The 16,956-nt window shown below is 30.8% G+C and overlaps 1 protein-coding gene across 2 annotated transcripts in view; it reads right to left on the reverse strand.

The window, feature by feature from the left end:
• LOC106469576 (arf-GAP with coiled-coil, ANK repeat and PH domain-containing protein 2-like) overlaps positions 1–16,956 on the reverse strand; it is a 63,356-nt gene that overhangs the window by 13,920 nt on the left and 32,480 nt on the right. For both annotated transcript variants that reach the window (XM_013930079.2, XM_022398149.1), the window contains exons 15-18: positions 15,277–15,441; positions 10,942–11,120; positions 5,387–6,595; positions 3,253–3,364 (exon numbers count right to left, since the gene is read on the reverse strand). In XM_013930079.2, coding sequence (XP_013785533.1) covers positions 3,253–3,364; positions 5,387–6,595; positions 10,942–11,120; positions 15,277–15,441 — 1,665 coding nt within the window. The remainder of the gene's footprint in view (positions 1–3,252; positions 3,365–5,386; positions 6,596–10,941; positions 11,121–15,276; positions 15,442–16,956) is intronic.

Below are 16,956 nucleotides of genomic sequence, written 5' to 3' on the forward strand. Positions count from 1 at the left end.
TTTTCCGTTATTTAATTTTTATCTTCATAAAAAGTGGTTCACATTTCTTATAAGTATTATCACACTTAATTCTTTTTTAGCACAAACTAAACCTGACACCAACAACTCTAGGTTATGATTGACTAGTTCTCAAGGCTAAGTCATATTGAACATCTGGTTTACGTGACATCAACATCCGTGTCTGTATATTTCATTACACTTATTAAACAATCCTTTATTCTCCTGAAGCGCTTGAGTTTTGGATCTCATTTGAAAACCATTACAACTATCTGTTGAGTAATTCACAAGAAGTTTGGTCACATTTGTTGTAACACATGCTGCAAAATATTTTGAGGACAGTCTCAAAATGCAGTCATATTTCTTCATGAGGTATCTCTTGATGCCTTCCTCTGTTGTGACTATATAATTAATACTATATTGAAAGATGTTGGACTGCAATGTTGGTCGTCATTTGTTCCTTGGCTGGAACATCATAAACATCAGAAGCCCTTACTGATCTGCTTTCTATAGTTATCTGTAAAGGTAATTGTTGTTCTCAGAGATGGTGTCTTGTCAAACAAATGTGGGAATATGTCCACTTCTATTCAGCATGTAACATTATGGTGTTCCTTTTATGTTACAAACCTACAGGCAGATTCCTTAAACAATAAATATCTTTTTCAAACAGATTAGATGTAAACTTTCAACAGAAATATTCCTCTCAAGTTCAGCTAATTCAAGTTTCTCAGTTGATCATTACTGGTGACACTACAGATCAGCTTTTTCTGTCACTCTGTTCCAGTAAGATGATCTTTTGAGCTTCTCCTATTCAGCTTTGGGTCACTTTTACCCTTGTTTTCTGTCAAAGTTGACAACTTCTTGAAATATCTTGCAATGTGATGTCTCTGCAATATCTGCAAACTTTTTGTTTTTCCATACTTTCACTTTTTTTTTAATCTTTGGAAAAGAAGAAAGATCCACCTTTTGAAAGTGCTCAGGTTATAGGGTTTATCATTTTGTATCCAGAATACTAGACATTAAACTTGCTGTATTCTGCTTTCAGAGCAGATAAGGCAATATTAACCAGCACATTAGATTACACTGTTTTGAGTGCATTTTCTGAGTTAGCTGGTGTGATGAATTCCAGCTCCAAAATAAAATTGAATGGTTTCCTTCAAATTAATACTTCTTGATCATTTCAATGTAATATACATATCTTCACCCAGAACGACTACAGAATACCACATGTTTAGCATCCTCTGTCAGTTTCTTTTTTTTCTCTTCTCTCAAACATTGTTTATAGTAAGTTTTTCAGACAGGTGGACTAATCGAACTAATAATTATTACAACTTTTTGTGGTAAGTTAATCATTGATTTCGCATCTAAACGGAGGACTTATTTCTAATCACTATCCATTCATAAAGAAATATTCTTAGTGGTCCTGATGTATATGTTTCATGGAATATTCTAACATAATTTGTATTTTTATTCTTTGAGTAGTGAATATGGAGTTTAACTTGTGGTTTAAATCATATAAGGAATTTGTTGATAAATACAGTTCCTGAAAGCATAGCTGTACAAAATTACACAGACAAATTTACTCCAACTGCTGTGGGGTGGGGAATGAAGTAAACTATAGCAGATATTCCTTGGCACTGGCTGACAGATATCCAGAGAATCTAGCAAGCCTGCAATCTAATACTGATACTTGTCCTTTATCTGTCATGGTCATTCTTTGATCTCTAACAGTAGTTACAATTTTTTGATACAAATCTTTCACTGATGAGGTAAACTTAAGATACTCCAGTAATCTTACCATCTACAGTTCCTAATTTTTAAATCATTAGCTCAATGATCTATTTTAAGTAGCAGTCTTGGTAAATAACATTTTTAAATAAATGTAAACCTACAATCAGTGACTTCATATGAAGTCTATACAGTATCAAACCTGATCTGCATGGCTTCTTAAAGTCCTCTATACATACCTTGAATAAATGGAAATAACATCCACAATGTCTTGCATTACTTTTTACGTACATATTTGCTTTTGTTTTTTACACTACTTGTATTGTTGCCCTAATACATTCTTAAATCACTGGTCATAATCTTAATCATGCTCCACCTAGGACTATCTGCATCCTTAGTTTTATAATTAATTTTTGGTTTGTTCTTCCATTCTTCTGTTTTATACTTCCAATTTTCTGTTATGTTCCTTCATTTTGCTTTTCAAATCTTCATGTTTTGTGAGAAATCTCCAAAATACATATGGTTTCTCTACAAATATCCTTACCTGTAGTTATTTTTGATCCTCAATCCCAACACAAAATGTTTAGGAATCAAGTGGATTGTTTTTTGGGACTGTCAGATCACTAACAGACTTGTTAAGAAATAAAACTATGTATAGAAATACAACAAAATATTTAAAGTAATTTTAAATCTCCTGTTTAAAGTGTTCTAAATTTAAATGAGTAATTTGCTGAAGTTAAATTTCTTCCACATATGAAAATCAGACAATTTATTTTAAACAATTATGACTCCAACTATGCCTATTTATGTTTAGATGGGGATCAATAATCTTACAATATCCAAACAAAATTTTTAAACTCATTCACTTTACAAGGGCTCTCTTTTTCATTAGTTATCAAACATTTTTTTATCTAATCATTACTGACTATCATTCTCTTTGAATTCATTCAATAAAAACCATCTAAGACCTTCTGATATTGACTTATTAATATAACCAAACTTCTTTCTCAAGTTACTAAAATACTCTCAACTAGGCAAACACTATTCTTGTATTTCAACAAAATCCTAGCCTAATAAGTATTCCTGCCAATCAAAACACTGCATCTACATACACAAATGTATAACATATAATTACAAATAGTAATCAAAAATTACAGATCAACAAAATCACTTCACAAGAAACCATTTCAAAAGTAAAAATAACATGGTATTTCATAATATATTTCACAATACATAACTTTATTATAATAAATCTTGTATCATCTTTCATTGAATACTGTGTTACAGTCACAGAAAATGGGATAAAGAATGAATGTGATAACCACTGATCTTGGTATAAAATTATTACTGGGTCTAGAAAATGTTCTTTAAAACCTTTGGTAGATCCTGGAATATATTCTTGTAAGGGTAAACAAACCCTTAAAAAACATGAAACTGGCATGTAGTGACAAGATATGTAAAAATTTTGGAATTATTTGTTATTAAAGTGAAAGAACTCTTAGGAAAAAATTATACTGTAATCCACACCTGTATAACAAGAGGCTAGGATTAAGTTTGCTCATATCATCTTCTTGTGTTGTATCATCATCATCATCATCATTAGGACTAGGAGTTTCATCTGCACTGTCCATCTCAACTCCTGGTAAAATGAAATTCAGTGTCGTTTACATACCAATCTCTAAATTTTACCGCAAAGGAGGGGAAAAAAAAAAGTTATGCTGTGTAATACATATGTGGTGAATTTTAGTGTTTGAAATATACATAAGAATAGTTATATATAACCAACTAAAAGTACACGGCATTCTTTCACAACTAGAATACAGCTGGTAGTCACTAACTTTAATATTTCAAACATAAAAGTGTCATGGTGGTTATTGAGCATTATGCAGAAAATAATGTTAAATACCAAATATAAAAATACATGAAGGTCACTTGCTATAATGTTGCAACAAAAGTATGCTACTAGTTATGATATATCAAATTTAAAAAATACAGTAATACGTGTTTGTCATTTGCTGTAGTGTAGCAAGCAAAAGATTACTACTATAGTTATATCATATATAAAATATATACGATTATCACATGATATATTAAACAGCAAATTACTGCTGTATATATACAATATCTTAAAGACAAAAAAAATACTGAAACGATAATACTGGCTGAAATGAAATAAACAAAACATCATTAATTGTAATGGACAACTGTATCAGTAAACAATGGCTAAAATGTACAAAATATTAATTGTTTGTTAGGAAATATAATACAGTTAATGGTGATAAGCTGTAGTGTAGAAGCCAATAATATTTGTAATACACACACACATTTTACATTTACTGCCCAAATATTAGAAATCCTAACTAAATAACATGGTGAATCACCATTTGCTTTGATTAGAGCCTGGCTATAGCATGGTAATGACTCCACTAGTATCTAAAAGATGTTTGTTTCAATCATTTGGTCATTTCTTAATTGAATGTGCACAGTCCACTGGATTGACCCCATACTGAAGAAGTAATGTTGGCTATAATTCTGAATTTATAATAGATATCTAAAGTTTTTTCAGCATCCCTGGATATTGTATCTGTTTTTTTCTCTACCATGAACTCTTGAGAAATCAGCAGCATGGGATAACATGAAATGATAACTCTGACATCAAACTCATAATACTATGTTGAATCGCACTCTCTACAAGGTTGAGGCATGCACATTTTAACCCCCCACCTGTGCACACAGGGTTAATCAATATTACCTCCTCTCTAGGTGAAGTTGACAGTAATGGAACATGTGTCCTGATAGCTTCTCCTATCAGATCTCACAGATTCTCAATAGGATTGAGATCAGGGAACTGTACAGACCAGGGTAGATAAGGGAAGTCTGTGTCTTGCTTAATGAACCAGCCACAAATGATTTTAGCTCTATGTCTACTAGCTTTATCATCTTGAAAGAGTATTAAGAGTAACAAATATTTTTATTTCTTTCTGTTGAAGTTCATATGACATGCTGTGTTGTAGCCTACAGAGTGCATAATTCTTCTCATGACTCAACATTAAGCATCCCTTCATTGATGTAATTTTAGTGTCTACTGACTGACAGACAACACACTAGTGTATAGTGAAGAGAGCGATTGAAACAAGTGACCCCTCCAGGCAGTCTTCAGCTCCCTTTCTAGGAAATTGAAAAACAAACATACAATCCACCATACAATTGCATTCATTATACTTAGTTATTTTGTTTTTGAGAACTGAAAACAAATTTTTTGTTCATGAAAAATTATGAATAGATTTACAAACACATGTAATCTATTTCTGCTAAAATCTATATCTATGTCTAAAAACAAGAATTGCATTTTGTAATTAATGTTGACGACTAACAGCCTAGGAGGTATGATCACAAAATGAAATAATAACTTGACAAGTCCAATGGCATTGTATATGACTAAATATATTGGTATTTTACTTTAATAAAAAATATCTAATTCAAATTTGTGTGTACAAAATTCAGTTTTGTACTACGTGGATAAACTAGTGTAAGGTTTATTAAAAGCTCTGTAATGTATGAAACTAAATCTGTAAAAATGTTTAAGTTCCTACAATTCACTCATACTACTAACACTCCCTATTACAAAAAAAAAGACAAAAAATTACAAAAATATTATCACCTGTACTTCCAGGAATATCTTGTTCTATTATTACCCCAAATACAAAAATATCTTGGTCTTTAGATGAGAATTCTTTTTCTATATCCATTAAACTGGGACTGTCTTCAAACTTATATTTCTCACTTCCTGTTATTTCCCCAGTACTACTTTTGACTGTTTTCTGTTTATCCTCAATATTAGACTGTTCCCAATTGTTCATTTTGTCTTTCTCTTTTTCATTATCATTATTAATTGGTGATTTTTCTTCATTGTTGGATTTATTTTCTTTGTTATCACACTTGATTAATGACTGTTCTTCATATTGATTGATTTCTTCTTTCTTGTCTATGTTAATACTTGGCTGTCCTTCACTGTTGACTTTTTCTTCTATCTTCTTAGCATTTGATTGTTCCTCACTGATGGGATTGCCTTCTTTTATTTCACTCATAATATCTGTTTCTTTTTTAATGTTAGCTTTATTATCTATTTCGATAACTTCAATACTTGACTGTACCTCATTGCTGGCTTTAGGTTCTTCCTCATCTCTCTCAGTGCTTGACTGTTTCTCATTGCTGGCTTTGGATTCTTCATCATCTCTTTCAGTGCTTGATTGTTCCTCATTGCTGACTTTGGATTCTTCCTCATCTCTTTCAGTGCTTGATTGTTCCTCATTGCTGACTTTGGATTCTTCCTCATATCTTTCAGTGTTCAACTGTTCCTCATTGCTGGCTTTAGGTTCTTCCTCATCTCTCTCAGTGCTTGACTGTTTCTCATTGCTGGCTTTGGATTCTTCCTCATCTATCTCAGTGCTTGATTGTTCCTCATTGCTGGTTTTGGGTTCTTCTGCATCTCTTTCAGCACTTGATTGTTTTTTAGTGTTAGTTCTGTGATCTTCTTTGCCTATCTCAGTGTTTGAATGTTCTTCACTGTTGGCTTCAATTTTAAAAGAACTACTTGATTGTTTATCATTGTTAGGACTGCTTTCTTTCATATCACTTTCAATGCCTGATTCTTTGTCAATAGCAATGCTTGGTAGTTCATCACTGTTAAGTGTATTTTCTTTCTTTTCATATATATCGCACAAATGTTTTTCTTGGTTTGGAATGAATTCTTTAAACTCTAAAGTAGCTTCCTCAGAAGATCTAAGCCTCTTCACATGCCCATGTGTGTCAAAGAAATGTTCTTTTTTATCACGGAAATCAACTGCTTCAGAAAAACGAAGATCTTGTGCTATAAATGCCAGAAAGAATTTTTTATTGTTCTATGAGAAAGCAGACTATACATATATAGCATCAAGTTTATTAAACACTTTAATAATACTGTCACTATCAACTACAAATTTAAACACACTTCTCTGAAGCTTTTCATTACTGTGTTATTTTGGTTTTAGTCGTTAATTAACTATTTAGATTTTAAAACAAAAGGATAATATAATAATAATAATGTATTGTTACTTTGCACAGTTAAAAAATATATATAATGTAACAATACACAAAATAGGATCAACAAACACAGAACATATAAAATTACAGATAAAGTATGTTATCTGATAATCTAACTATTTTTGTTATATGTTGTTTCTATGATGCATTTTTAGTAATGTATTCTTTTGTTCTTAGAAATATTTTCATACTGTAAATTTACATGTTCAATCACTTGTCCATTTCTCTTCATACATCTCTTCTGAAAGTTCAAACACTTGTGTGCTTCTATTATTACAGCTGCTCTGAAAACTCAAATAGTTGTCTACTTTTGTTACTACATCTAATCTGAAAGATAAAATGTTTTCCATTTATTTTACTACATCTGTTCTGAAAGTTCAAATGGTTGTTCACTTTCATTACTACATCTATTCTGAAATGTCAAGCATTTGTCCACTTCTGTAACCACATTTGTTCCGGAAGTTACTTAACAGCATTTTCAGCATAAATATTCTGTTTGTTAATTTTGTATCATATTACCACTATACTGGTTTATATTGATTTTTAGCATTAACAGCATACTTGTTCTGACTGTCAGTTCCATCCTGTTATTATTATTTATAGTTCAGTACCAGTATTACCAGTGTATTTATTCTAAAAGTTAATTCAATACAAATAGTCTCATTACATCTGTTTTAGACTTTTAGTTGTTATTTTAGAACCAGTATTATTAGTACCCCTGTTTTTGATTATCAGTTTACTTCGTATTGTAAGGAGATATGATCAGGTTACCAGTTGACAGTTTATTACTAGTATTTTCTTTGTACCTCTCATTTGTTGGTGCTATATCTCTGGTACTGTTACTCTGAGCCTGGGTGCTTTCTTGGAAATTAAACCAAAAAACAAAGGACCCGACAAAGAGCGATAACTTACAACTAAATGGCAGTAGGAAGTAGGATAAAAGATTAAAGGACAAAGACTTTTATTCCATGTTCATATAAATCAATAAAACAAAAAGATTATTTAGCTCCAATATACATAACACATAAAAAAAATACATTTATACAAATTAAATTAATTCTGTCATGTCAAAGAGAAAAGCACCATTCCTGACAGCAACTGTATAACCCAAAATAGTCTTCACTCTAACATTGCAATATTCTACTTTAACAATTATTAAAACAAGATGTTGGGTTTTGAATTAATTCCATGCACTTAACCACTACTTACTTGCTATTCAGTATCAACATAAACACTGCTCAGTTTTACTTTCATAAAATAATCTTACACTAGACATTAGTCAGATATAAAACCAAGTAAACAAAAGAAAAGGAATGAAAAAAACAGAATGGCAGAGTTTTGCCTAACATAAACTGTACGTACAAGTTAAAACTTATAATGTAGCACTTGAAATCCAAAACTTTTTTAACGGGGGTCTCCATTGGTTCTAAATAACATTTCATATGTACTAGATACGCAAAAAATTAAAACTGGAATAATACCAGTGCTAGGTAGAATCTGTCTCTTACAGCTAGAATCTCAGCAGATAAAGGAAAGCCTTAATCACTGCTCACAGTAATTCACTGATTGCCAAACACAGTACCTAAACCTGGCTGGTCCAACAAATTATATCTTTCATAGTTATAAAGGTAAGCAATAATATTTTCTCCATTTTATATAATATTTACAACCCATTCCAAATTATAAACACATTAATTATGAACAGTAACTCAAAATACAGAAACATCATAACCAGTCTCTTTTTTTGTTTCTCCGAGATACCTTTTGCTACATGGCTCAAATTTTTATTGAGTGAATGACATCACACACTTTTCACATATCTTAAATGAAGTTAGCACTAAATGCTGAACCTGATAGGCACCATATGGCTGGATTGACACATGTAAGTTTAATCAAATTCTTGCCATTTCTCTATACTTTGCTTTCATTTAGCTCTTCTGTCACATAAAATGGAAAGCAACAATAAAAAAATATTCAAATTTTAATTTATATAAACTTTGTGAGTTTATCAAAGCAAGAGTTTCATTAGCTTTTGAATTTTTAAACGAACAATTTCAAAAGGCAGATTTTACACTATTATAGAAACTCTCAAATTTCTGAGAAGCCAGCATTCTCTGTGAAGCCTAGACTGAGCGGACTGTAATACTTTTTAACTGAAATGATTGAATCAATTTAATATCTCCTTAACATAAGATATTGCCAAAAAATATCCGTTTTATCAACAGGCAATTTACATTACGCAATAAAGTTGAACAAGCTTAAAAAGTAGAAATAAGTATGTTTTTGATTAGTGGTAACAACTGTTTCTTTTACACTTTTGGAGAGAGGAAGGAGACACAGTTACGCATGTAAAAAGAAGCACACCTTACAAAAAAAAAGAAAATTTAAACTAAGAATACTTGTAAGGTATCTAGATCTTGCTGTCTAACTTTATTGTTACTTAACATTTATGCTATTAAATAACAACAAGCCTTACCTTATGTAATATTAAAAATCCACCTTATGTGTTCTGTTTCTCTCTTTATTCATATGAATTGTACATACTTTACGCCTTTTAACTATATTGGTTTTCAAACGAGATCCAAAACTTGAGAGCTTTCAAATAGTTCATTATTCTTCTTCTAAAAACCACTACAATGTTTGTACGTGATCATGTGCACTAACTTCTTAATCAGACCTTTTAACCATATTTATCAATTATTAAAACTGATGATGTCATATTCCACTAGATTAGTTTATTTCCAGTACACTCAGCAAAGAGAATCTAGCTGTTATTTTAGTATCAGAACCAGCAACATGTTTATATTGATTTTTTAACTTGGTCTATTTCTTTGTTTAGTATCTATAGTGTTAATATATTTTCCTTATTTAACCCTACATATATGAACGTGGATGTTTTGTGTATGTCACAATCTTCCAAAATTTCATCAATTAATGTATTACAATAAATTTGATGTGAAAATGTAGTTTATAATTCAAATTTTATATTACCTAAGTTTTAACTTCTTAATTTCTAAACTAAATATTAAAAAATCTCATGCTCATTTTTTGTGTCATGTGACACACCTGATCTCCAATTTCTCAACTTCAGAAATTTGTAACATCAATAATAGACTTCTACAGTTTCCAATCAATTAGAAACATAAACTGAACATAATTAAAAGCAAAAAACCTAAAATTTGAAACTCCTAGCTCTTTAATTTGTTTTTAGTAAACATTATAAGTCTTGTAGACAAAAACATTTTTAATATTTTTACAGAAAGATAAAAGGTGATAATGGTAACAGATAAAATCAGTAAAGAAACACTATGAATGGTATATTTAGTACCAGTATTAGCTATAATGATTGTTCAGAATGACAACGAATTTTGAAGTTCACAAACACACAGATAACAAACAAAAACATATAATTTAAGAACTAAAAAAGCAAGACTTTTCAAACAAGATAGAAAAAAGTCAAGTTGACCAGAATAGTTACTTTGTACTTCATAAAATAAAATAACATCAAAAAAAATGATTACTTGATAGGTTTAAAAACCCAATGCACAAAGTAAAGTCTTGCAAAACTACAAAAATTTATAATATGAAGGGATTGTCTTAAATAATTAAAAAAGACAACCAGTGAGAATCTCCATTTATGTAAGAATGATGTATATAGAACACCAGTTAAGATTTCCTACTAATCATACACATAAACAGAAAAATTCTTAGTTGAAGATGAACTTGTAATTATATTAAAATAAGAATTTACAAGATAAGCCTAAAGATTATAAAAAAAAATGTGAAAGAAATCCATACAGGACAGCAGATCATAAGAATATTGTTGTATGTTCAACTAAAGGTGCAATAAAAATATATTTAAAATTAAACTTACTAAAATACCACAGTATACAATCTAACACTATTAAGAAAATACCCTAAACATGATGAGTTTTAACAATGAAAGTCTCTTCACCAGTGGATTAAAAAATGTATACTTGAAACAGTATTACACATACTTGTTAGTTTATTGAGGTATGCAGGAATAAAATATTTACAAATATGTTTACACTTTCAACAGCTTTAGAAGATTGTGTTATACTCAATATATATCAAACTAAACTTCTGTATAACAAAACATCATTAAAAACACACCTTTATTTTCTGATCGTAATTTCAAACTCCTACGTCGCCTATTCTGCTTACGAACACTCCACCTTCTTGGCATCCCTCTCCCCATCTTTTCTTCATTATTGGCAGGTACAGAGAAAGGGAAGCTTTGAACAAAGGCTTTTTTCACATACTTTGCTCTGATCCAAGTCTCTCTGACATTTCTATAAACATCAGTATGTATCACTATCTTTTATTCAAAAACATTTCACTGAGTTAATAACATGTAAGAACTTACTAGAAGCTTTATATCTCTAATATTACTAAATACACCACTTACTCTTAGCATTGTCCAGTATCACTAAATACTTTACTAGTTTATACTAATTTCACCTCATTAAAGTTACTAAACACTTAATTTGTCATCACTAGCTCCAGATTATATCAAAAATGGTACTAAATACAATATTAGTTACCATTCTTTTTATATTATTAAACACCTCATCAATTACATCTAGCTTTAGAACTATCTCTTTAGGTGTTACTACATATATTACTAGTCATAATAGTTATGTCTAGCTCAAGTTGTATTTCTAGTGTTGCCAAATATGTCACTAATTGTCATTAACTTTTATTATACCTCTTTATTATTACTGCTTACATCAATAATCAGTTTTATTGTCAAATACATCAAAGTTATCACTCATTACAACTCTTTTCTGTAACTATATACATGTGTAGTTACCTCTAGCTTTAAATTTATCTAATCCAAACATTTTACATGTACAAAACAGCAAAGTTAGAAGAAAACATTCAGTCATATAGAAATGTGGTATTAAGAAAAATTGTCAGGATATATAAATTAACAAGCCTTTAAAAATATAATGTAAAAGTGGATAAATTAAAAAAGAAAAATTTCTGAACGATTTGAATCCCATTTTATTTATGTTGCTGCTTGTTATGATTGTACTAAAACCAATTTTTTGGGGTTTAATTTGCTGAAGTTAACATTTTTCTTACCCATAAATGTAATTCTGATGGATATTCACCTCCAAACACAAATTTAGTTCTCTTCCTCATGCATCTGCCAGAGAGATTTGCATACCACAACCCTTGAGGTAATTCCTACCTAATTTCATGCAAGTTTATTTGAACTGCACTACTGCATGTAATAATTCAAGGATACTTCAAGAGGTCTTGCAAATCATCTCATCTCACAGTTGGCACAATTAGAGCCAAGACAGATGAAATGAGTGCTTTCCATTATTATGGCTCAATGCAGATTTTGGGTAAGTATACCCTGGGAAGCAATACCAGCCACCTGGTAGGGACCTATAAAATGCAAAAGTGGCTCTAAACGAGAAATACTATGTATTTTTCCCTGAAGACAATGGAACGATTGAAGAATGGTGACCTGTGGAAGTCATCAGAAGATAAAACAAAAACAATGAATACAAAAGGGACAGATGCTAAGTTTAAGGGAAGACAAGGAAAAGATGAACAGAATACAGAAAAAAAGTAGAGGACAGGCTGAAAGTGTAGTATGGTGTCTGACACATAGACCATGGCCAACCTCAAACCTGGTAAAAAAGACCATAGATGAGGTCAGAAGGAGGTGAAAAAGAAATGGGAAGAGGAGTGAGGAAATAGAAAAGGAGGAAAAATGACTGTTGGTATACAATTAGACTGACAGCATGAGAAGAGATGGGCATCCACAGAAATGTGAGTGTGTAAAAGTCACTGACAAGAAGAGTGAAAAATTAGACTTCTGGTAGAGTGAAGGTGAGAAAAAAAGATGAAGGCCTGGAATACAAAATGGGAAGGCGAGGAGTAGACTGATCTAGACCAGGAATAGGAGTAAAGTGTAAGGTCGAGACAGAATAAAAAATCTGGGAAAATAATGAGGCTAGAAGCCAAATAATATCAGAGAAACCAGGGAGAAAGGAATACCACTAAAGACATCCAGGCAAAGAAAGGAAGCTAGGCAAATAACAAGTACACAAGAAGAAGCAAGGAGTACAGTAAAGAGGAACATAACTTGACCCAATGAGTCTCATGGGAACAAAGGAAGGAAAGATACAGCAGAAGTAGAATAGGCCAAACAGAGAAGGGAACAAACTCTACAGGAGCCTACCTGAGGCATGAAGAAGTGCCTCAGATAAAAGGCTGAGTTAGGAAAGGGAATACAGGAGAGAGAAAAAGAAGAAAACATGAAAATGCAGAACCAGAATATACAATAGAAAGTAAGAGACCTAATCCTCAAGCTGGCCAAACAGATACCAATGACAGGGAATCAAGAAAAGGAAAGGATGAAAGTCTACAAATCATGACTAAAGTAATCACAACTGTGAGGGGGACAAGGCATTTGAGCATGAAAAAGGAGCTATTAGTGAAAGGAAACATTATAAATCCTAATACAGAAACACAGATCAGGAAGTAAGAAAATGATAAATAATAAAAATGCAGGCAAAAGAAAAGAACATACTTAATAATGAAATCCAGAAGGAGATTGAAAGTTTGAGGTCATTTCATGTATAGTAGGGTACTACTGAAAGGAAATCACGAGAAAGTCATAGTCCAAGAAACTATTCCCAACTGAGGAGAAAGAAATCAGCTGACAAGACTGGATTAAAAGGCCCATTAGGCATACGGTAATCCACAACATGTTGAACAATGGCTTCAACAATCCTGACAGTTAATGAGCCTCCAAAAGCCATGTCTGATCAACACAATGTTGATGAGAAGAATGAAGTTTCGCAAGTACAAGTGCATAGGTAGAGTTATTGTGCCTGGAAGTGTATTGCCCTCCTACTGGTGGAGGGCTATTGTCATATGATGACATCATCACATAGTAATGCAATTCAGGTGAAATTAGGTGAGAGTTACCTGAAAGCTAGTGGCATGCAATCCTCTTTGGCAGATGCACGAGTAATATAGCTAAATCTGTGGTGAGGTATCATCTCGGAAATACATTTTACCATTCAGTGTAACTTGTGCTTTTGTCAAAATTGTGTTATTTGGAAGAATTAAAATAATTTCAATTAGCAATGGCATATTATTTTAAAAATCAATGTATTTCATTCATTTAAAAATTTCATTTATTCTGCAAATGTCGGTACATTATCACTAGACAATAGTACTGATAGTATTCCGAGATTTCATTAAAACTTGTGATTAAGCTGTACAAATAGCCAATATTCAAGTGCAGTTTTCTTACAAATGTCATTACTGAAACCGAATTATTACTGAATAAATATATTTTACAATCTATTATAATAATACTCAGTTTTTCTCTGTCCTGAAATGTGCATGCATACTTGATTTCAATTGATGTAAATATACTTTGGTAGACATTTTGTACAATAAAATACTAAAAACTTACCAAAGTATTTAAAACGGTCTAACAACAGGTCATAGAATAATGTTATAAGCTTATTTATTAATAGTATTAACTTTAGTAAAGTTTAGTAAACTAAAGCAAAAAACATACACATGTTACAGTGTTAACTTATCTCTGTATCGAATATAGGCCGACATAATAAAGGCTTAACTAAAATTACGTCTAAGACAAGTGGATTTATAGATTTCAGTGTCTGTGATTATAATTCTTTTATATTATTCTAGAAATTCTGTAAATAAAGTACTGCTGTAATAAAGATACTACTTTGACTGTAAATGTTTTACGTGTCTCTACTAATACCAAATAAATCAAAGTATGAAGTTCAAAATTATTAATTTAACAAAATGAATAATAAATGACTACATAAAGTTGAACAGTTTCATTTATTTTATTAATCACAGGCTACTATGAAATTTCTTCCCTGAATTATATTTTATTCCAATTTATTTTAATTTTCAGCTAGCTTCTGTTTAAACATTCTTTAAAATTCAAAAATGGTTTACAGTTTAATTTGATTACCACCTGTTAAGTGGATTATGTTATTAGATGACAGTTCTAGTTAACATATCACGTGTTAAGAATAATTAAAATAGTGCTTTTAAATATTTCAAAAATAAGAAGTGCCATCTATCCTGGCACATTAAAAAATACAAAAAGTATATCCTCATATTCTTCACCAAGTTATATGTTTTAAAACAAACTTACCTAATTACCACAAGTGTTTGAAGATGAAATTTTATAAACTACAAAAGTTTTAATATCTTTGAAGATAAGTACCCTACAGGCAATGACTTTCTATACTAATTGACACAATAGCTGAAATGCTTCATTACAAATACATACATTATCTTCTTAAAAGTAACAGGTATGCTGATACTTTACAGAGAAATAATTTGGTCAGTTTTAACATAAGAGGTTATCATAACTAACTTTTTCATCAACTATAGCAACTGAAAAAACAAAAAAGCAAAACTTCTTACCTAAGACAATCTGGTGTGGCCCGCACAGCAATATTTTCATTAACATGTGCTTCATAGATACTGTTAACAAATGTATTTCCTAGTTCTCCCATCACTTTCAGCAGCTCTGGTTCCCAGACATCCAAAGTGATAGATCTAACCTTTGACATGTGTACTCCCAAGCTTCTACATAGAAAAACAGTTACTTTTTAATAACTCAAGAACTATAATACTTAGAACAATGCCATTCACAGTTTTCAGACTGAAAAAAGTAAAGATAAATATCTGCTATTTGAAATGTGTAACTTTCTAGATGTAAATCAACTTTAAGCTAAACAAAAAGATATGATAACCAAGTCTTAAATAGAAAAGTTGTTCTTTTCCTGAAAACTAAATGTCAGGGGGATCTTTCACTTTAAGAAAACTAAACATGATGTTTGTGTATTAAACACAATCTTCTAGTTTAGATTAATTACACAACTGGTGCTGCAAGTTAAGATACCAAACAACATGTTATAAAATACTAGACTTAATATTAAACTGACTGACAGACTCACTTCTGTGTTATATCCACAAATAAAGGTCAAGTATACTTTATCATCACAGTTTTTATAGGTACCTTCCAGAAAGACTAGATTCTGAGAAGCTGAATCTATTTTTATGAAATTAATGTTGACAATACCATTGGATGACTGAGATTACACTGAATAATAATTACACACGGAGAAAAATTTCCTTGCACCTTCTGATAACGTCATATATAATTTTTGCAATAACACTTATGCTATACACAAGAAATATTTATCCATAGCCTTATACTATGTCCTTGCAATCCACAAGTAATGAAAGTAATATAACTGTGTTTACTATTTATACATATCAAATAAGTTTTTGTGGCTCTATGTGAAATATTACTACATTAATTATGCCATAATATTGTGTTTACAGAAATTTGTTTTTCATCACATTACAAGTGTTCCTGGGAGTAATTTTCATACACATAATAACTATTAAAAATTTCAGCTATTAAAAATTTCAGAAGTAATACACAATTTAGCATTGCAAAAGCTTAATACAAGAAATGAAATCATCATTCTAAAAAAAAAAAAGATTATCACACCAAATTTCTACACATGTCTAATACTGAAATTTTTTATTTATGTCTGAATGAAAATTCTGGCACATTCTTTAAAACCAAAATATTTTATAAATAAAAATTATACTTTTGAGGACAACTTTAAATTTTTCTCTCCCTTAAGGACACAAGAGTTGGCTAGTCTTGAGATATAATCAATATTTCCCCGACATCTCTTCTAATGAAGCAATACATATTAAATTAAATATGCTTTATCTGTTCCAAAGTGTGCTGACTGACATTTAAAGACTAGCATTCTGTAAAATATTTTTCCTATAAGAAATCCATTTCATATTTAATGAAAATGTTTTTATGTTATGTAAGTGACAGCAGCATGGGTTTACCTTGAGTTTTAATTCTGGCCATTTCCTTCACTTCATATTTAACTCTCTCAATACGGGCTTGGTCAATTTGACTGGCCATGTGACCTCTTTGTACTCGTTTAAAGTCTTTATAGATTTAATACATATAACTTTCAATATAGCATGTATATCTCCACAAAATTTGGCAGTGAAGTATTTTTAATAAAATAAAATAAAAAATTTGTCTACGAATATATTGTAGTA

Source organism: Limulus polyphemus, unplaced genomic scaffold (assembly GCF_000517525.1).
Source record: "Limulus polyphemus unplaced genomic scaffold, Limulus_polyphemus-2.1.2 Scaffold3553, whole genome shotgun sequence".
Classification (NCBI taxonomy): domain Eukaryota; kingdom Metazoa; phylum Arthropoda; class Merostomata; order Xiphosura; family Limulidae; genus Limulus; species Limulus polyphemus.